Source organism: Microcaecilia unicolor, chromosome 4 (genome assembly GCF_901765095.1).
Source record: "Microcaecilia unicolor chromosome 4, aMicUni1.1, whole genome shotgun sequence".
Lineage (NCBI taxonomy): Eukaryota > Metazoa > Chordata > Amphibia > Gymnophiona > Siphonopidae > Microcaecilia > Microcaecilia unicolor.
This window is the reverse complement of record NC_044034.1, coordinates 13,365,994-13,388,504: the sequence shown is the minus strand read 5'-3', so window position 1 is coordinate 13,388,504 and position 22,511 is coordinate 13,365,994. Positions and strand designations below refer to the sequence as shown.

General features: G+C 45.6%; 2 protein-coding genes across 2 annotated transcripts; both read left to right on the top strand.

The window, feature by feature from the left end:
* The first annotated feature begins 1,948 nt into the window (after positions 1 to 1,948).
* On the top strand, positions 1,949 to 2,896 carry LOC115468325 (olfactory receptor 52A5-like). The gene has a single exon (XM_030199963.1). The coding sequence runs from the start codon at positions 1,949 to 1,951 to the stop codon at positions 2,894 to 2,896; it is 948 nt and encodes a 315-aa protein (XP_030055823.1).
* Positions 2,897 to 21,196: 18,300 nt separating this feature from the next.
* LOC115468324 (olfactory receptor 52A5-like) lies at positions 21,197 to 22,126 on the top strand. The gene has a single exon (XM_030199962.1). The coding sequence runs from the start codon at positions 21,197 to 21,199 to the stop codon at positions 22,124 to 22,126; it is 930 nt and encodes a 309-aa protein (XP_030055822.1).
* The last annotated feature ends 385 nt before the right edge of the window (positions 22,127 to 22,511 follow it).

The window sequence follows — 22,511 nt, the reverse complement described above, 5'->3', positions numbered from 1 at the left end:
TGGGCTCCACACCCAAATTTAGGCGTCAAACGTTGCTGACCTATATAGAGTCCAGGGGTAAATAACCACTGATAGAACATGGACTAGCGGAAAAGGATCGACAGAGTTGATGGTATGTATTTTTCCCGTGGGAGTGTGTATGGGTGGAATTTGGGCAGAATGCACAAGTGCATGCATAAATTAAAAAATACTATAATTTGCACATGTTCCCACTCAGGCATTTATACCAGCTATTTATTTATTTATTTATTTGTTGCATTTGTACCCCACATTTTCCCACCTCTTTGCAGGCTCAATGTGGCTTACGTAGTACCGTGAGGTGTTAGCCACCTCCGGTGATGAAACAAATACAGAGCGATGTTGTTACAGAACATTAGAAAATCAAGAGAAGAAGAGTCATATATTGTTCATTGCAGGTTGTGGCTTCGTTGTGTTGCTGAGTTCAGTTACTTAAGTTGGAGTTACTTAAGTTGGATCAGTAGTGTATGCCTTTTCGAACAGATCGGTCTTTAGTGATTTCCGAAAATTGAGGTGATCCTGCGTTGTCTTTATGGCTTTCGGTAATGCGTTCCATAGTTGCGTGCTTATATAGGAGAAGCTGGAGCCGTAAATTGATTTGTACTTGAGTCCCTTGCAGCTAGGGTAGTGAAGATTTAGGTATGTTCGTGATGTTCTAATTGTGTTTCTATAATTGTGTTTCCAATTCAACACGATCATACCTATACCTACACTACCCAATCTGCAAAGGTCTTAAATACAAATCTACTTATGCATCCAGCTTTTCCTACATAAGCACACAGCTGTGGAACGCGCTACCAAAAGCAGTGAAAACAACCTACGACTGCCTAAACGTCCGGAACATGCTAAAAACCACCCTGTTCAAAAAGGCATATCATCCCGATCCAACATAAAAGACTAACCTCGGCTACACAAGAAAACCAAAGCACGTATGATCACAACACTACTCTTCCGCATTACAACTATTCTGTGGCTTTGCCATATAAACTTCATCTTACCACAACAGCACAATGTATTTGTTCACACTGGAACCGGTACTATGTAAGCCACATTGAGCCTGCAAAAAGGTGGGAAAATGTGGGATACAAATGTAACAAATAAAATAAATAAATAAAATAATTGTGTAGCTATAGAGCGAGTACTCGTAAGTAAGGGCATTTTTGACCACTTGTGTTACTGATAGCGGGGATGGGACGACTTCCCTATGAAGAAAGATTAAGGAGGCTAGGGCTATTCAGCTTGGAGAAGAGACGGCTGAGGGGAGACATGATAGAGGTATATAAAATAATGAGTGGAGTGGAACAGGTGGATGTGAAGCGTCTGTTCACGCTTTCCAAAAATACTAGGACTAGGGGGCATGCGATGAAACTACAGTGTAGTAAATTTAAAACAAATCGGAGAAAATTTTTCTTCACCCAACGTGTAATTAAACTCTGGAATTCGTTGCCGGAGAAAGTGGTGAAGGCGGTTAGCTTAGCAGAGTTTAAAAAGGGGTTGGACGGTTTCCTAAAGGACAAGTCCATAAACCGCTACTAAACGGACTTGGAAAACTCCAAAATTCCAGGAATAACATGTATAGAATGTTTGTACGTTTGGGAAGCTTGCCAGGTGCCCTTGGCCTGGATTGGCCGCTGTCGTGGACAGGATGCTGGGCTTAATGGACTCTTGGTCTTTTCCCAGTGTGGCATTACTTATGTACTTATATTCTATACAGAGAAGTAGAAGCCTACTTTTCTTTACAGAATAGGCTTGAAGGAGGCACCATAATCAGAGCATTTAGTAGGCTCACTATTATAGAACTTTGATGATTAAATCCATCCCAATGAAGTTTATCATTATATAGTAAAGTAAATTCATTAAGAAATGTTTTTTCTTTTGTTACAGAGGCAAAATTTCTTCCTGATGTTACACAAGGCCTTAGTAGCAGGTGATGTCATCTCTGAATTCTACCAACATGTATCCATCCATCTTCATCCTCGTTGGGATCCCAGGTCTGGAAGCTCTTCACTACTGGATCGCCATCCCTTTCTGTGTCTTGTACATAATTGCAGTCCTTGGAAACGGTTCTATCGTGACTGTTATTACCACCACCTCGAGTCTCTATGAGCCAATGTTCATCTTCCTCTCCATGCTTGCCCTCAATGACATACTTTTATGCACTTCGATAGTACCAAAGATGTTGGCTATCTTTTGGTTTAAGGTCAAGGATATTACATTTGATTCATGCCTTGCTCAGATGTTCTTTATTCATGCCTTCACGGGTATAGAATCAGGGATTCTCTTGGCCATGGCTTTTGATCGTTATGTTGCGATCTGCAATCCCCTGAGATATACTTCCATACTGACCAATAATTTGATGTCAAAAATTGGAATTATCCTTCTAGTCAGAGCCATAATTCTTATATCCCCCTTGCTCTTTCTTATTAAGCGATTCTCACAGTATAATAGCAATGTTATCTCCCATTCCTACTGTGAGCACATGGCAGTAGTGAAGCTTGCACAAGGAGACACGAGAATCAATAGTGCATACGGATTATTTGTTGCTTTCTCAATATTGGGATTAGATGTTATTCTTATTAGCCTGTCTTATGTTCTGATTTTTAGAGCTGTCTTCAATCTACCATCCAAGGAAGCACATCTCAAGGCCTTCAACACCTGCACATCACACATTTGTGTCTTTTTAATGTTCTACAGCCTAGCCTTCTTTTCTTTTTTATGTCATCGATATGGGAAACATATTCCTTCTTATATTCATATGATCTTATCAGATCTATACCTGCTTCTCCCACCCACACTAAATCCCGTGGTATATGGCGTGAAGACCAAGCAGATTCGAGAGCGTGTACTCATGCTCATATTCTCATCTCGTCATACTTAATGAAAAATGAAACTGTTTATTAAAAGATGAACGAGAATCGACACAGCTGTGTTTCGGCCAACTAGGCCTGCATCAGGAGTCTCTTGTACTAAATAAAATCATCCTCTTGAAATATTTGTCGTCGTCATCATCGTTAATGAGTAAAAGCAACAAGTCATGAACTCCGTGTGCCGAAATATAACAAAGACTTTGCAAAGCAGTAATAACTTTGAGACTAAGCTCGTAGTTTGAAACTACGACAACAAATATTTCAAGTGGATGATTGTATTTAGTATAAGAGACTCCTGATGCAGGCCTAGTAGGCCGAAACACAGCTGTATCGAGTCTCATTCATCTTTTAATAGACAGTTTTAATCGTCTGGAGTGTTGTCCACTGATTTTTGAGTTATCGTCGTTCTTCTGCTAGATACTGTATATTTTTGCAAAGATTTGCTTCTTCTGTGTATAATGAAAAATGAAAGCATAGAAAAATAGAAAATGATGTCAGATAAAGACCATAAAGCCTATTCAGCAGGTTCATCTACTTTAACTAGTAAAGTGTATTGTCCCTTGCTCTTTCTAGCCTATTGTTTCTTGAATTCAGATACTGTCCTCTCCGTCACCTTCACTGGGGGGCTGTTCAAAGCATCCACCACCCTTTCTCCAAAAGAAATAGATTACTGCTGATTCTACCCCCTTTCACTCTTATTTTATGAGCGCTTTTTCCAGAGTTTACTTTCAACTAAAGAGGCCAACCTCCTTTGCATTTATACCCAGGGGCGTAGCCAGACTTCGGCAGAAGGGGGGTCCAGAGCCCAAGGTGAAGGGGCACATTTTAGCCACCCCCCCGGTGCCGCCGACCCCCCTGCCATTGCTGCCACCCACCCCCCCGGCCATTGCCGACCCCGCCACCACCAAATTTGCCCCCCCCCCCCCGCCGACGACCCTCTCGACCCCCCTCCCACCGCCAACCCACCGTCGCCTACCTTTGCTGGCAGGGGATCCCAACCCCCGCCAGCCGAGGTCCTTTTCTTCCCGCACAAGGCTTCCTTCTGTTTCTGACAACCTACCTTTGGCGGGAAGAAGAGGACCTCGGCTGGCGGGGGTTGGGGTCCCCCGTGAGTAAAGGCAGGCGACGGTAGGAGGGGGGTCAAGAGGGTCGTCGGCAGGGGGGGGTTGAGGGCCAAATCTACGGGGGCCCAGGCCCCCTGGCCCCACGTAGCTATGCCACTGTTTATACCACAGAGGCAGTGGAGGAGAGGCTAATTGGTTAGTGCAGTGGGTTGCGGACCTGGGGAGCTGGGTTTGATTCCCTTTGCTGCCTGATGGTCAACAGTGGGTTTAGATCTTGGGGAACTGGGTTCCATTACCGCTGTAGCTCCATGTGACCTTCCGTTGCCCCAGGTAAAACAGTAGTACAATGTACTACTTAGATTGTGAGATCAGTAGGGACAGTCCCAATACTTGTAAAATGAAACTGTAAAATACTTAGTTCTAAGCAGTATATTAATGAATTTAATTGCCTGTATTATATCTGTATCTCCCCTCACCAACCTTTCTTCAAAAGTATACACATTTCGGTCTTTAAGTCTGTCCCCATATGCTTTATGATGAAGACCAGTGGCCATTTTAGTAGCCACCCTCTGGACTATAAAAACAAACACAGTAAAAACCAAAATTGCAAACAGAAGTGAATTTTATTTAAAGCAAGGTACTGAATTAATATATTCATTGCTTAAAAAACACCCAGAATGGCCATGTTTCGCCCTGAGGCTGCATCAGGGATAAATACAGAAGGAGTTGTATATCTGATCATCTGCCCTTGTAATTTAATCTATGTAGGTAAAACCATTCGTAAAATTAAAACCTGAATGATTGAACACAGGAGCAACATCAGATGACCACTGGAAGGAATCGGGGATCACCTCCCCTGACTCCCCCCAGTGGTCACTAACCCTCTCCCACCCTAAAAAAAAACAACTCAAATGTCATACTCAGGTCCATCGCAGCAGGTCCCTGGAGTAGTTTTAGTGGGTGCAGTGGACTTCAGGCAGGTGGACCCAGGCCCATCCCCCCCTACCTGTTACACTTGTGGTGAAAAATGGGAGCCGTTCAAAACCCACCCGAAACCCACTGTACCCACATGTAGGTGCCCCCCTTCACCCCTTAGGGCTATGGTAATGGTGTATAGTTGTGGGGAGTGGATTTTTTTTTAGGGGGGGTTGGGGGGCTCAGCACCCAAGGTAAGGGAGCTATGCACCTGGGACCAATTTTTGAAGTCCACTGTAGTGCCCCCTAGGGTGCCCGGTTGGTGTCCTGGCATGTCAGGGGGACCAGAGCACTACAAATGCTGGCTCCTCCCATGACCAAATGGCTTGGATTTGGCCGGGTTTGAGATCGCCGGCATTAGTTTCCATTATCGCCGGAAAACAATGCTGGCCATCTCTAATGTTGACCTAAATGTTGAGATTTGGGCGCCCCCAACTGTATTATCGAAATGAAAGATGGATGCCTATCTCGTTCGATAATAGAGTTGGCCCCGTCCCTTCACGGCGCCGTCCTCGGAGATGGGCGCCCTTAGAGTTGGGCGTCCCCGGTCGAAAATGCCCCTCCTTGTGACCTTGGGTAAGTCACTTAACCCTCCATTGCCTCAGGTACACTGTTAGGGGTCTTTTTACTAAGATGCACCGAAAAATTCAAAATGGCCGCTGAGAGTTGATGTCTCGCAAGGCCGCTTCAACTCTCGGTGGCCATTTTGAATCCCGAGACCATCACTGCAACAGAATGCAGGGCAAGGGCAGCGCTCCGGGCAGAAAAGTGGGGACTCTTTCCTGCTCTGAAGAGGTCACTAGATCACCAGGGCAGTAGATAGTAAGTAAGGGAAGGGGAGGCTAGGATAGGCCCGCCACCCACCCGCCCGTTTGTCGAGAAATCCGGACAAACGGGCGGACTGGCAAAACTCGTCCGGACGCCCGGACATATGGTAACCCTATCCATAGTCCATACTATTGAAAAGATCTGCCATGAGGTCCTGCAGCAATCTCATGAGACTGCTGCGAGTTGCTGCGGCAATCTCGCAAGACTGCCGCTGAAACTTATGGCAGTCACTTTCAGTATGGAGGAGAGTGTAAACTGCATAGGCAGGAGTGTATGAGGATTGCTCCTGCTCCAGATGATTAGAGCAACAGCCGGCTCACAAAACTGGACATAAATCAACAACCGACTCGCATGAGCCGGTGCGAGCCGGATCCAGGACACCACTGATCCTTGATACAGCTGGATGGCGAAACATGATTTCATGTCAGATTTAAAATTACCCCAGAGCCAACAGATCTAAGATAAGTAAACAATTTGGAATTACTATTGCCTTTGATATGTTTTGAAAATGTCCAAAAATCATACACTGGGAATTTTGGTGTATTTATAAAAAGAAAGAGAAGAAATGTCACAAGAAAGCAAAATAGATAAATAAATAAAGCCAAAAAAAGCAGACAGGATTTTATTTTTATTTATTTATATCCCACATTCCCCCACCTATTTGCAGGCTCAATGTGGCTTACACAGATTTGTTAACATTGTCATTTCAGGATATCAGATACAGTTAGTAATGTGCAGCGATCAAGGAAGGGAAGAGAAAAGAAGGAAGAGAGTGATTAGGGTAGTTATAGAGTTGGGCGTTCATGATTGAGTGGGTTGGTGAGGTGAATTTGTGAGGCTATAGGTTCTCATTGTAGGCCTTGTTGAAGAAGAATATTTTCAGAGATTTTCGAAAAGATAGTTGTTTCGTTGATTGCTTTCAAGTCTGTAGGTAATGCATTCCATAACTGCGTGCTCATGTAAGAGAAGGTAGTGGCATGCATCAGCTTGTATTTAAGTCCTTTGCAGCTGGGGTAGTGCAGGTTGAGAAATTTGCGGGATGATCTTGTGACGTTTCTGGGAGGTAGGTCCACGAGGTTTAGCATGTAGATTGGGGTGTCTGCGTGAATGATTTTGTGTACAATCGTGCAGATCTTGAACGCAATGCGTTCCTTAAGTGGGAGCCAGTGAAGTTTTTCTCTTAGGGGTTTTGCGCTTTCATATCTAGTTTTTCCAAATATGAGTCTGGCAGCCGTATTCTGGGCAGTTTGAAGTTTTTTGATTGTCTGTTCTTTGCACCCGGCGTACAATGCATTGCAGTAGTCCAGATGACTTATTACCATTGACTGTACCAGGGTACGGAAGATGTATCTCGGGAAGAAAGATTTTATTCTTTTAAGTTTCCACATGGTGTAGAACATTTTTCTCGTCGTGTTTTTCACATGGGTATCAAGAGTGAGGTTTCGATCAATGATGACTCCAAGAATTTTCAAGTTTTGTGAGATAGGAAGGGAACAGTATGGTGTGATTATGGTGGTGAAGTTTTTTGTGTTATGTTGTGAGGTGAGTAAAAGACATTGTGTTTTTTCTGCGTTCAGTTTTAGTTGGAATGCATCTGCCCACGTGTGCATTATTTGGAGGCTTTGGTTGATCTCGTTGGTGATTTCATTTAGATGCTAGGAATTATTAGGAAAAGGATGGTAAATAAGACCGAAAATACTATATTGCCTCTGTATCGCTCCAGCACCTTGAGCATTGCGTTCAGTTCTGGACACCGTATCTCTAAAAAAATATATAGCGGAATTTCAAAAGGTTCAAAGAGGAGTGACCAAAATGATAAAGGGGGTGGAGCTCCTCTCATATGAGGAAAGGCTAAAGAGGTTAGGGCTCTTCAGCTTGGAAAAAAAGACGGATGAGGGGAGATATGATTGAGGTCTACAAAATCCTGAGTGGTGTAGAATGAGTAGAAGTAAATCAGTTTTTTACTCATTCCAAAAGTACAAAGTACATACAGTGGTGGAAATAAGTATTTGATCCCTTGCTGATTTTGTAAGTTTGCCCACTGACAAAGACATGAGCAGCCCATAATTGAAGGGTAGGTTATTGGTAACAGTGAGAGATAGCACATCACAAATTAAATCCGGAAAATCACATTGTGGAAAGTATATGAATTTATTTGCATTCTGCAGAGGGAAATAAGTATTTAATCCCTCTGGCAAACAAGACCTAATACTTGGTGGCAAAACCCTTGTTGGCAAGCACAGCGGTCAGACGTCTTCTGTAGTTGATGATGAGGTTTGCACACATGTCAGGAGGAATTTTGGTCCACTCCTCTTTGCAGATCATCTCTAAATCATTAAGAGTTCTGGGCTGTCGCTTGGCAACTCGCAGCTTCAGCTCCCTCCATAAGTTTTCAATGGGATTAAGGTCTGGTGACTGGCTAGGCCACTCCATGACCCTAATGTGCTTCTTCCTGAGCCACTCCTTTGTTGCCTTGGCTGTATGTTTTGGGTCATTGTCGTGCTGGAAGACCCAGCCACGACCCATTTTTAAGGCCCTGGCGGAGGGAAGGAGGTTGTCACTCAGAATTGTACGGTACATGGCCCCATCCATTCTCCCATTGATGCGGTGAAGTAGTCCTGTGCCCTTAGCAGAGAAACACCCCCAAAACATAACATTTCCACCTCCATGCTTGACAGTGGGGACGGTGTTCTTTGGGTCATAGGCAGCATTTCTCTTCCTCCAAACACGGCGAGTTGAGTTCATGCCAAAGAGCTCAATTTTTGTCTCATCTGACCACAGCACCTTCTCCCAATCACTCTCGGCATCATCCAGGTGTTCACTGGCAAACTTCAGACGGGCCGTCACATGTGCCTTCCGGAGCAGGGGGACCTTGCGGGCACTGCAGGATTGCAATCCGTTATGTCGTAATGTGTTACCAATGGTTTTCGTGGTGACAGTGGTCCCAGCTGCCTTGAGATCATTGACAAGTTCCCCCCTTGTAGTTGTAGGCTGATTTCTAACCTTCCTCATGATCAAGGATACCCCACGAGGTGAGATTTTGCGTGGAGCCCCAGATCTTTGTCGATTGACAGTCATTTTGTACTTCTTCCATTTTCTTACTATGGCACCAACAGTTGTCTCCTTCTCGCCCAGCGTCTTACTGATGGTTTTGTAGCCCATTCCAGCCTTGTGCAGGTGTATGATCTTGTCCCTGACATCCTTAGACAGCTCCTTGCTCTTGGCCATTTTGTAGAGGTTAGAGTCTGACTGATTCACTGAGTCTGTGGACAGGTGTCTTTCATACAGGTGACCATTGCCGACAGCTGTCTGTCATGCAGGTAACGAGTTGATTTGGAGCATCTACCTGGTCTGTAGGGGCCAGATCTCTTACTGGTTGGTGGGGGATCAAATACTTATTTCCCTCTGCAGAATGCAAATAAATTCATATACTTTCCACAATGTGATTTTCCGGATTTAATTTGTGATGTGCTATCTCTCACTGTTACCAATAACCTACCCTTCAATTATGGGCTGCTCATGTCTTTGTCAGTGGGCAAACTTACAAAATCAGCAAGGGATCAAATACTTATTTCCACCACTGTAAGTACACAATTATTGCCACACTGGAACAGACCAAAGGTCCATCAAGCCCAGCATCCTGTTTCCAACAGTGGCCAATCCAGGTCACAAATACCTGGCAAGATCCTGAAAAAGTTCAATACATTTTATGCTGCTTATCCCAGAAATAAGAAGTGGATTTTCCCCAAGTCAATTTAATAATGGTCTATGGACTTTTCCTTTAGGAAGTTGTCCAGACCTTTTTTAAACCCCGCTAAGCTATACGCCTTTACCACATTCTCTTCAAAAGATGACTGGCTTTGTTCCCCAATTGCCACAACTGGGGAGAAAGCCTAATCTACCTTGTATAAAGTTGGATGTGGTAGGAGAATCTCTCTCTCTCTCTCATCTCCCTTCCTCTCTGATCTCAGACTTCTCCCTCCTTTCTCATCCCTGACCCTGGTATTTTTCTCACAAGCCATCACTCTCCCATGCCTTCTTCCTTTCTTTCTCTCCTGTCCTTGTCCTTTTCCCATCTCAGCAATTTATTCCGCTCTCAGTATCCCAACCCCAGGGTTCTCACCCTCTTCCCTAACCTAATGCAAAGACTTGCTCTCCTCCTTTTCTGCCTGAGGCTTGTACACTATCACTAGCCCAAATCAAGCACTCTCCCTCATTCCCCCTTCTACCTCTGAGAATTCTACTCACTCAGTGGGGTGGGGAAGGGTAAATTGAACCTCAGATTTATTCAACTAATTCCTAAAGCTATCCTCATGGATCTTTTGAAAATCAACCTCTTAAATCTCCTTAGTGTGTGTGTTGTTACATTACTGAAAATAGAAATGTACAAGCATTACCTAGTGAAAGAGGCTGGGACCTGCTGAGATTCCCAGCTGAATATCAAAGCTTGCAACAATAAGGATATAAGCCCTGTGCGAACGTCCCCGGAATTACTGGAAGCCTTGTGTCAGGGATCTCTGGCTGTGGTCAAAGGAGTTTTGGTAATCTGACTTGATTGTGGATGCATTATTTAAGGTTACTTTGAGCATGAATCATGATTTTTGCTTTGAATTTAAATTGCTGTCAAATTTTGAAAAAACTCTCCATGGTGATGGGATGTGACTTATGCAAACTCAGAATATGGAGACCTGATAGTTGCAAATGTGTCTGGATTCATATGTTTCTGTGTGTGTGTTTATGTGCTCGTTTGTGTGTGTTTATGAGTTTGTGTGCGTTTGCGTGTGTGTATATATAAATATATATGTTTGTATGAGAAAATACATTCACATCTGTTATCTTACATTGCTCATATATATAGAGTGTGAGGGGCCCAACGCATATCAAATTTGGGTTACCTCTCGGCTACCGCGTGGCCCTTGTGGTAATTTCATTTTTGACGCGTGTCTGATATGCGTGCTGGAAAATGTTTTTATTTTCTGGCGCACGGGCGGTAATTGGGCGGTAATCGGCATTACTGCCCGGTTACCGTGTGAGACCTTATCGCTAGGTCAATGGCTGTCGGTAAAGTCTCAGACCCAAAATGGACGAGCAGCAATTTTCGTTTTGCCGCACATCCATTTGCAGCAAAACTTTTAAAAAGGCACTTTTTTTACAGGTGCGCTGAGAATGATTCTGTGCGCGTCCAAAACACGCGTCTACACTACCACAGGTCATTTTTCAGCGAGCCCTGAATTTAGAGAAGAGCCAGAGCCCCCAAACCATTCTAACTGCTGGAACCCGGATGCAATTTTACTGGCCACATTTGCCCAACTTTAAAGCAGTGGCGTAGCTACGTGGGGCCTGAGGGGGCCGGGGCCCCCGCAGATTCACCCCAGGACCCCCCTCCCGGCGAACCCGCCCCCGCCGCCGCCTACCTTTACTTTTGCTGGCGGGGGATCCCACTCCCCGCCAGCCGACGTCTTCTCAGTCCTTCCTGCTCTTCAATTTGTTTGCTGACGTCCTGCACGTAATTGTACGTGCAGGACGTCAGACTCAGAGAACAGTTCTGTTCTCTGAGTCTGACGTCCTGTACGTACAACGTGCAGGACGTCAGCAAACAAATTGAAGAACAGGAAGCGACTAAGAAGAAGACGTCGGCTGGCGGGGAGTGGGATCCCCCGCCAGCAAAAGTAAAGGTAGGCTGCAGCGGCGGCGGGTTCGCGGCGGGAGGGGGGGGCGGCAATGTCGGCGGTGGGGGGGCGGCGCCGGGGGGGAGGGCTAAAATGTGCCCCCTCCCCCCGGGCTCTGGACCCCTTTCCCACGGAAGGCTGGCTACGCCCCTGCTTTAAAGCATCTTCACCGGTTGCCTATTTCTTTTAAAATTCACGTTTACATGATTGAGGCCGATCTTCAGCAGGACATTTATTTATTTATTTATTTATTGTATTTGTATCCCACATTTTCCCACCTATTTGCAGGCTCAATGTGGCTTACATAGTACCATAAAGACGTTCGCCAATTCCAGTATGAACAAATACAGTAATGCTGTGGTAGAATAAGGTTCGTGTGTACAGACACATTAGTGAATCGTAGAGAGGAAGAGAATCGTAGAGAGGTGGGGCTTAATATCAGACACTAGAGCTCACTCCCATAAAAGAACTGGTTGAATGATGCTATCAAATAGTTTTAATGATAAGTAACATAAAGGGGCATAATCGAACGGAAACGTCTATCTCCATGGGCGTTTATCTCCGAGAACGGGTTCGTGAAGGGGCGGACCGAACCGTATTTTCGAAAAAAAATAGACGTCCATGTTTTATTCGACAATTTGTGAGCTGGGCGTTTTTGTTTTTCAGTGATAATGGAAAATGAAAGCGCCCAGCTCAAAAACGAATAAATCCAAGGCATTTGTTCGTGGGAGGGGCCAGGAGTCGTAGTGCACTGGTCCCCCTCACATGCCAGGACACCAACCGGGCACCCTAGGGGGCACTTTTACAAAAACAAAAAAAAAAGGTAAAAGAGCTCCCAGGTGCATAGCACCCTTCCCTTGTGTGTTGAGCCCCCCAAATCCCCCTCAAAACCCACTGCCCACAAGTCTACACCATTACTATAGCCCTAAGGGGTGAAGGGGGGCACCTACATGTGGGTACAGTGGGTTTGGGGGGGTTGGACGACTAAGCATTAAGCAGCACAATTGTAACAGGTAGGGAGGGGGATGGGCCTGGGTCCACCTGCCTGAAGTCCACTGCACCCCCTAACAACTGCTCCAGGGACCTGCATACTGCTGCCAGGGAGGTGGGTATGACATTTGAGGGTGAAAATAAAAAGTTGTGAAATGGCATATGTTTGTGGTGGGAGGGGGTTTGTGACCACTGGGGGAGTCAGGGGAGGTCATCCCCGACTCCCTCCAGTGGTCATCTGGTCATTTAGGGCACTTTTTGGGGCCCTATTCGTGGAAAAACAGGGTCCAGGAAAAGTGCCCTAAATTCTCGCTAAAAACACATATTTTTTTTCCATTATTGGCGAAAGGCGCCTATCTCTGATCGGCCGATAACCACGCCCCAGTTCCGCCTTCACCACGCCTTTGACACGCCCCCATCAACTTTGTCCGCATCCGCGATGGAGTGCAGTTGAAAACGTCCAAATTCGGCTTTCGCTTATACCGCTTTATTCGTTTTTGTGAGATAAACGTCTATCTCCCGATTTGGGTCGCAATATAGGCATTTTTCTTTTTCAATTATAAGCTGGATAGTACCGTAAAGACGTTCGCCAATTCCAGTATGAACAAATACAGTAATGCTGTGGTAGAATAAGGTTCGTGTGTACAGACACATTAGTGAATCGTAGAGAGAAAGAGAATCGTAGAGAGGTGGGGCTTAATATCAGACACTAGAGCTCACTCTCATAAAAGAACTGGTTGAATGATGCTATCAAATAGTTTTAATGATAAGTAACATAGTAAATGATGGCAGAAAAAGACCTGCACGGTCCATCCAGTCTGCCCAACAAGACAAACTCATATGTGTATACCTTACCTTGATTTGTACCTGCCTTTTTCAGGGCAGAGACCGTACAAGTCTGCCCAGCAGTATTTCCCGCCTCCCAACCACCAGTCCCGCCTCCCATCACCGGCTCTGGCACAGACCGTATAAGTCTGCCCTCCACTATCCTCGCCTCCCAACCACCAGCCTCTCTTCCCCCACCTGCTCCGCCACCCAATTTCGGCTAAGCTTCTGAGGATCCATTCCTACTGCACAGGATTCCTTTATGCATATCCCACGCATGTTTGAATTCCGTTAAGTATTTGTCCAGAGCCTTACTTTGCTCCAAGACCCTTAACATTTTTTATTGTAATGCCTTTACAGCCAGTTTAAAACTCTCAAATGCACTTAAGTTCAGTCTAAAGTATGTATATCGTAAAGTAGAGAAAGAACCCCTAATCCACTCCAAACTGACCCACGCTCTGCTTTTTCCTTCTGGCTATAATCCTAGTCTACAAAGGCAGATTCAGAATGCAGTAGAGTGGTGGAGCTCATCATCTGAAGGCTTCAGGGCAGACCTTTTGTCACAAATGCAACACCCAATTTTTGCTCATTGATGGGAGTAAGCTAATCCTACACAAATCTGATATGCACAGACTGTCGTTCATGAAAGATCCTTTCCATATTATTCAGTAGAGCTTTAGAGTTCTTTACCTTTAATTGACTAGCTCCTTGTTCTTTTTTTGTCTCCCTGGATTTCCAGCACCACCTAACCAGATAGAGCCACTGAAAGTTTGGGGAGACCACCACGGCACTTTCCGGGGCAGAGACAGGGCAGACCTGGAAGTTATCGGGGCACTGCGGACATTCTAGCTTTCCTAGACAGTTATGTGGGCCAGTGCTAAATATCAGCTGTGCCCAGACAGTTTCTGGAGTCTAGGTAAGAACCTGAGATTAGGCTCAACATTGAATATCCTGGTGAAACTCTAGGTACAGTGGTCAGTGCTTTACAAACTGATGACTTCCATTGGCCTGAATATCAGGTCCATTATTTCTATCTTTTAAAGTATCATGACGCCTGTTTACTAAGAGGTGTAACATGGCTTTTCATGCTGCTGGAGATTTGCTTTGATTTTTTTGCAGTTCTGATTGACAGATTGACACATTCGCAGTTGGGCTGGATGTATAAGCCATTGCATGGACTGATCTCGTTTTGTATTTTCAGACTCCTGATGCAGGCAGTTTAGCCGAAACATGGCCCATGTTGAGTCATATCTAATTGTAATGAAGAACAGTTAAGCATCAACCATTTGAGCGTTGTCTTCTCCACTGTGTTGGTCAACTTTGTGTAATTTGTGGAGACCTGTTCTTCTGTCTTTTGCTTGAAGTTGTTGCAGTGCCATATTAGTAGCTAAGGAAGTACTATTTCACAGAAAAGTTGGTGGAGGCAGTGGCGTTCCTAGCCTGGCTGACACCCGGGGCGGATCGCCGATGCGCCCCCCCCCCCCCCCGGCGAAACTACACCCCCCCCGGGTGCATTTGTACCTGCTGGGGGGGGGGGGGTGCCACGCGCCTGTTAGCTCCGAGTCTGCTCATTCCCTCCCTGCTGCTCCCTCTGCCCCGGAACAGGAAGTAACCTGTTCCGCGCAGAGGGAGCAGCAGGGAGGGAACGAGCAGACTCGGACCAACAGGTGCACAGCACCCCCCCCCCAGCGGCACGCACCTGGGGCGGACCGCCCCTACCATCCCCCCCCTTGGTACGCCACTGGGTGGAGGCATGGAATGGCCTCCCGGTGGAGGTTGTGGAATCGAGGACTGTTCCAGAATTTTAAAAGGCATGGGATAAGCATGTGGGATCGCTTAGGAAAAACAAGAGTTACAAGTTACAGAGGATGGGCAGACTGGATGGGTCATATGGCCTTTATCGCCATCATGTTTCTATGTTTCTATTAACCGTTAGTGTGCTTTAATTACCCCATTAAACTGATAATATGGAAATTCATGTTATGGACACGCAGGGACTGTGCCTTACATTTAATGCAGAGGTATAGCTAACTGCGTTCTGTGTTATTGGCCATGATGTTAACATACAGTAGCGATAATTCCTCTCTGTTATCCAAACCTAACTTGCCTTGCCTTTGGCTATTAATGCGGTAAGGTCTCAGACCCAAAATGGACGCGCGGCAATTTTGATTTTGCCGCATGTCCATTTTCGTCAAAAAAAAAAGTTATATTTTGTAGGTGCCCTTTTTCAACGCGCCTTTCTAAAAGGACCCCTAAGCATCCTTAGACTGGATCCTAACTGGGTTAGAACCTAGTAGATTGAGATACAAAAGAATTCACTCTGAGAAAAAAAGGTGCTGCCAGTGATGTGATGCAGGGATAAGTCCTTAGTCTATTTCTATTTGAAAAATGTTAAGTAATGTGCAGAAGGACTATCGAGAAAGGATCATCTTATTGTTACGATTTGGCCCATGTTTCATGCTCTCATTCATCTCGCCACCTGGTGGCTAGACCTGGTGGCTGCTATGGATTGACTGCTGGCTGTTTCTCATGTTCCAGAAGGTACTCCGGTCAGGTCCGGATCTTCCAGCCCTCTGGACTGTCTTGGGAGTTTTTGGAACTAAGCAGTACCCGTACCTGGTGACCTCCCTTGTACTTTGCCTTCATTAACCACCTGGATGCTTTCTAGTTTGCCTTGCAACAGAGGTCCTCAGAGGAGCTTTCCTCGGCGAGAGTTGTTGCAGTGCGTCTGTGCTATTTTCCGGTTTCAGCTTTGACCCTGCTTATCTCCTGGTTTATTCTACTGTCTGCTGCCTGCCCAAGACCCAGCTTATCTCCTGGTTTACTCTACTGTCTGCTGCCTGCCCAAGACCCAGCTTATCTCTTGGTTTATGTTACTGTCTGTTGCCTGCCCAGGACCCGGCTTGTCTCCTTGTTGGAATCCTGTTCCTGCCATGTCTGGTAAGTCCTGCCAGCCGCCTGCACCCAGGGGCTCAACTCCTGGGGAAGGGCGGTCAAGTGCAGGTGAAGTCCAGCAGTTTTCTGTCAGAGGTCTGCCTTGTCTTGTGCTTTGGGTGATTCTCCTGCCGCTGCCACTCCTCGGCAGGGGTCCAAGGGTTCACTAACCCAGTGGTTTCACAGGAAGCCTGACACTTATGGATAATTCTAAGGTCTACATGAGCAGGGATCTAGCGAAGTCTGAGACATGGTCTAGAGTTTGGCAGCCAAGGTTTAATGCTAGAACTTGCAGGGCCATGAATTTGAGCTGTGAAGACCCAAGGGAGTTGTGCAGAAGAGAGACTGAAGTTGTTCTGTGTATGATACAGAGCCTGGTTAGGTGGTGATGACATGTGATGACCATGAGGCAGACACACAGAAAGATAAGATGATGGTAGAAACCAGAAGGATGCATGGGTGTATGGAGAGAGGAATGGCCAGCAGGAAAAAGTGCCTTGGTATAAGTTTCTTATTGGGAGACCTCATTTGGAATGTTCTGGAGACCACAACTTCAACAAGATGTAATTTGGATGAAGTTAGTATAGAGAGTGATTACTAATCATTTACTACAACTACTACTTATCATTTCTATAGCGCTACTAGAGGTACGCAGCGCTGTACACTTGAACATGAAGAGACAGTCCCTGCTCGACAGAGCTTACAATCTAATTAGGACAGACAAACAGGACAAACAAGAGATAAGGGAATATTAAGGTGAGGATGATAAAATAAGGGTTCTGAACAAAGTGAATAAGGGTTAGGAGTTAAAAGCAGCATCAAAAAGGTGGGCTTTTAGCTTAGATTTGAAGACGGCCAGAGATGGAGCTTGACGTACCGGCTCAGGAAGTCTATTCCAGACATATGGTGCAGCAAGATAAAAGGAATGGAGTCTGGAGTTAGCAGTGGAGGAGAAGGGTGCAGATAAGAGACATTTACCCAGTGAACAGAGTTCCTGGGGAGGAATGTAGGGAGAGATGAGAGTGGAGAGGTACTGAGGAGCTGCAGAGTGAATGCACTTATAGGTCAATAAGAGGAGTTTGAACTGTATGCGGAAATGGATAGGAAGCCAGTGAAGTGACTTGAGGAGAGGGCTAATATGAGCATAACGACACTGGCAGAATATTAATCGTGCAGCAGAATTTTGAACAGATTGAAGAGGAGAGAGATGGCTAAGTGGGAGACCTGTGAGAAGCAAGTTGCAATAGTCTAAGCGAGAGGTGATAAGAGCGTGGATAAGGGTTCTGGTAGTGTGCTCAGAAAGGAAAGGGCGAATTTTGCTGATATTATAGAGAAAGAAATGACAGGTTTTAGCAGTCTGCTGAATATGTGCAGAGAAGGAGAGGGAGGAGTCGAAGATGACCCCAAGGTTATGAGCTGAGGAGACAAGAAGGATGAGAGTGTTATCCACAGAAATAGAGAATGGGGGAGGAGGAGAGGTTGGTTTAGGGGGAAAGATAAGAAGCTCACTCTTGGTCATGTTTAGTTTCAGATGGCGCTGAGACATCCAGGCAGCAATGTCAGACAGGCAGGCTGATACTTTGGCCTGGATTTCGGCTGAGATTTCTGGTGTGGAGAAGTAGATCTGGGAGTCATCAGCGTAAAGATGATACTGAAAACCAAAAGGAATAGGAGGAAAGACCTGTGGATGGGGCATTTTCAATATGACGTCTAAGTCAGACCTTGCACATTTTGCGCTAAATGTCCAAAATCTGAACAAGAAATAAGCCCATTTTCGAAAAAGCAAAACGTCTATCTTTTTTTTTCTGAAAATACTGCTTCAGACAAGGGTTTGCACTTCAGACATTTTGTTTTTTGGTCCTTTTTTGAAAAAAAAAAAAAAAAGTGCAAAACATAAAAAATCAAGTCGTTGGTATATAGGAGGGGCCAGCATTTTCAGTAGACTGGTCACCCAGACATCCCAGGACAGCAATAGGGCACCCTAGGGGGCCACTTATGTGTCCTTCATAAAAGTGCTCCCAGGTACACATCTCATATTTGCTCCCTTATCTTGCTTCCTGAGCCCTCTAAAACCCACCCAAAACCCACTGCCCCCCACTGTACACCACTACAATAGCTCTTATGGGTGAAGGGGGTGCCTATATGTAGGTACAGTTGAGTTTTGGTGACTGTGGGAGGGGTCACAGTTTCCACCACAAGTGTGACAGGTACAGATAGGAACCTGAGGCCCCACTCCATAGCACCCTTCACTGACCACTAGACTACGCCAGGGACCCTCATGCTGCTCGAACAGACCTGGCTATAACATCTGAAGTTGTCATGGAGGCTGGTAAGTCATATTTTTATTCACATTTTTTGGGAGTTGGAAGGGTCAGTGACCACTGGAGGAGTACGGGGGGAGGGAGGGGGTCACCTCTGATTCCCTCTAGTGATCATGTGGTCATTTAAGGCACATTTTGTGCTTTATTTGTTACATTAACAGGTCTAGACCAAAACGTTGAGGTTTCAGCCCTAGTCGTTTTGGTATTGTTCCATTATGGCTGTAAAATGTCCAAGTGTTCGGAATGCCCTAAGTCCTCCCTATGCCTTCCCCCAAAACACCCCCAACATGCTCCCTTGTGATTTGGATGCACTGCAGACAAATTACATAGATAAACAAGTTTCAAAAATGTGGCCATTTTGAAAAGAAAAACTTCCAAATGGTGCTTTATGAAACTTTCGATATGTTTTTCTCCTGCCCCTGCATTGAAATCGCAGTCTCACCTCCGTGAAAGCAGCACTGCAGGCAGCAGAACGCCTCCCTTCGGCCCTCCTTCCCTCTTTGTGTCCCGCCCTCATGGAAGTTACATCAGACAAGGGCAGGACACAGGGAGGGAAGGAGGCCCGAAGGGAGGCGTTCTGCTGCCTGCAGCGCTGCTTTCATGGAGGTGAGACTGCAATTTCAATGCAGGGGGCAGACGGTCAACGACGGAGGGCAGGTGGGACTGTGGCGCCAGGCCCCCCTTGGAGGCCCGGGCCCGGGGAATTTTGTCCCCCCTGCCCCCCCTCTCGGCGGCTATGTCTAGGTGCCTCTATTTACACCAAGTAAAACTTAGTATAAATACTGGTGCCTAAGTTAGGCACAGAGCAGGTGTATTCTATAACCTTGCACGTACATTTGGTAAAACCCTGAAAGGCTGGGACAGTGAATGCTGAATCCAATTCTCTCTGGGTGATGGTAATGCAATGGAGAAATTGATTGTGGAGTGTCAACTGGTTGCAGGACAGGCGAAAGGGGCTTGTGTGAGTGCATAACCCAATAAGGAAAGACTAAATGCTCTTGTAACTATATAAGATCGAGAATGATTACCATCAAAGTTGTGTTCTGAGAACAGAGCCGACTCTGTGGGTGCTGTGGGTGCTTGAGCACCCCCAATATTGAGAAAAATTCCTTGTTTGTGTTCAGGGAGGGGTCATTTCCATTGGGCTTAGCACCCCCAATAATTTTGAAAAGTTGACTCCTATGAGCCATGACCACTGCTGCAGAGTTCAATTTGTTCAATAAAATTCAGTCATTCTTCTTAATTCTCCTGGCTACTATGTCTGTGTGTGATCCGGAGGGATCCTGAAGTGAGTAGTTCACACCCAGTCTCCTGAATCCCAAGATTAGCTCAAGGAGGTCACCTCCTGAGCGTGAACCCACTTCTGGGTGAGAGGAGCGGGTTACACATGCCATTTACTACTACTACTACTACTACTATTTAGCATTTCTATAGCACTACAAGGCGTACGCAGCGCTGCACAAACATAGAAGAAAGACAGTCCCTGCTCAAAGAGCTTACAATCTAATAGACAAAAAATAAAGTAAGCAAATCAAATCAATTAATGTGTACAGGAAGGAGGAGAGGAGGGTAGGTGGAGGCGAGTGGTTACAAGTGGTTACGAGTCAAAACCAATGTTAAAGAGGTGGGCTTTCAGTCTAGATTTAAAGGTGGCCAAGGATGGGGCAAGACGTAGGGGCTCAGGAAGTTTATTCCAGGCGTAGGGTGCAGCGAGACAGAAGGCGCGAAGTCTGGAGTTGGCAGTAGTGGAGAAGGGAACAGATAAGAAGGATTTACTAAATGAAGAGAGAGATATAACAGGCATCTCAGAAACCTGGTGGAAGGAGGATTACTACTACTACTACTATTTATCACTTCTATAGCGCTACAAGGCGTACGCAGTGCTGCACAAACATAGAAGAAAGACAGTCCCTGCTCAAAGAGCTATGTAATAAAAGTAAGCCAAGTATAGGACAATCAAGCCATTGTGACATCACTGATGAGGTTGGCTCTTATTGGTGGACTGAGGCATTATGACTTCACACTATTAGCTCTGGTTACAAGAGAATACTACTACTACTACTATTTAGCATTTCTATAGCGCTACAAGGCGTACGCAGTGCTGCACAAACATAGAAGAAAGACAGTCCCTGCTCAAAGAGCTTACAATCTAATAGACAAAAAATAAATAAAGTAAGCAAATCAAATCAATTAATGTGAACGGGAATGAAGAGAGGAGGGTAGGTGGAGGCAAGTGGTTACAAGTGGTTACGAGTCAAAAGCAATGTTAAAGAGGTGGGCTTTCAGTCTAGATTTAAAGGTGGCCAAGGATGGGGCAAGACGTAGGGGCTCAGGAAGTTTATTCCAGGTGTAGGGTGCAGCGAGACAGAAGGCACGAAGTCTGGAGTTGGCAGTAGTGGAGAAGGGAACAGATAAGAAGGATTTATCCATGGAGCGGAGTGCACGGGAAGGGGTGTAGGGAAGGACGAGTGTGCAGAGATACTGGGGAGCAGCAGAGTGAGTACATTTATAGGTTAGTAGAAGAAGTTTGAACAGGATGCGAAAACGGATAGGGAGCCAGTGAAGGGTCTTGAGGAGAGGGGTAGTATGAGTAAAGCGACCCTGGCGGAATTCTACAACGAATTCACTGGTTAAAGAGTGTTTCTTATTTTTGTCTTTCCCCCACAGGCTTTCACTGATACCACACAGGACTTCAGCAGCAGAGGATGTTTCTCAATTCTACCATCATGCACCCCTCCATCTTCATCCTCGTTGGGATTCCAGGCCTGGAGGCCCTTCACTACTGGATTGCCATCCCTTTCTGTGTCTTGTACATAATTGCACTACTTGGAAATGCCGCTATTGTGACTATCATCAGCGCCACCCCGAGCCTTCACGAGCCGATGTTCATATTCCTTGCCATATTGGCCCTCAATGATGTACTTTTATGCACGTCTATAGTACCAAAACTGTTGGAAATCTTTTGGTTTAATTTTAGAGAAATTACGTTTGAGGCCTGCCTTGCTCAGATGTTCTTTATTCACGGCTTCACAACTATAGAATCAGGAATTCTCTTAGCTATGGCCTTTGATCGCTACGTTGCAATCTGTAACCCTTTGAGATACACCTCCATACTGAGCAATAAGTTGATAGCGAAAATTGGAATGGCGCTTTTAGTCAGAGCGACAGCTCTCGTAGCCCCCTTGCCTTTCCTCATCATGCGATTCTCATTATATAAAACCAATGTTATCTCTCACTCTTATTGTGAGCACATGGCAGTAGTGAAGCTTGTGCAAGCAGACACAAGGATCAACAGTGCATTCGGTTTGTTTGTAGCCTTCTCGGTATTAGGATTAGATGTTATTCTTATTAGCGTGTCTTATTTCATGATCTTCCGAGCTGTCTTCAGCCTTCCATCCAAGGAAGCACACCTCAAGGCCTTCAACACCTGCACATCACATATTTGTGTCTTTTTAATGTTCTATTGTCTAGCTTTCTTCTCTTTTTTATCCCACAGGTATGGTAAAAATATTCCTACTTATATTCACTTGATTTTATCGGACTTGTACCTTCTCCTTCCACCAACACTAAATCCTGTGGTCTATGGTGTGAAGACCAAGCAGATTCGTGAACGGGTACTCATGCTCTTATTTTAATATCATCTCAATCTCCTAAAAGATAACCCTACAAACACGTGTGTGCCAGGGTTTTTTTGGGGGGGGTTGGAGGGCTCAACACTTAGCACCACAAGTGTAACAGGTAGAGGGGGGATGGACCTGGGTCTGCCTGCCTGAAGTGCACTGCACCCATTAAAAACTGCTCCAGGGACCTGCATACTGCTGTCAGGGAGCTGGGTATGACATTTGAGGCTGGCATAGAAGCTGGCAAAAAAGTGTTTTATTTTTATTTTTTTAGTGTGGGAGGGGGTTGGTGACCACTGGGGGAGTATGGGGAGGTCATCCCCCATTCCCTTCGGTGGTCATCTGGTTAATTGGGGCACCTTTTTGAGGCTTGGTCGTGAAAATTAAAGGACCAAGTAAA

What these genes read in the sequence shown, in the direction of transcription:
- LOC115468324 (XM_030199962.1), top strand. Translation starts at nt 21,197, where the DNA reads ATGTTTCTCAATTCTACCATCATGCACCCCTCCATCTTCATCCTCGTT.
- LOC115468325 (XM_030199963.1), top strand. Translation starts at nt 1,949, where the DNA reads ATGTCATCTCTGAATTCTACCAACATGTATCCATCCATCTTCATCCTC.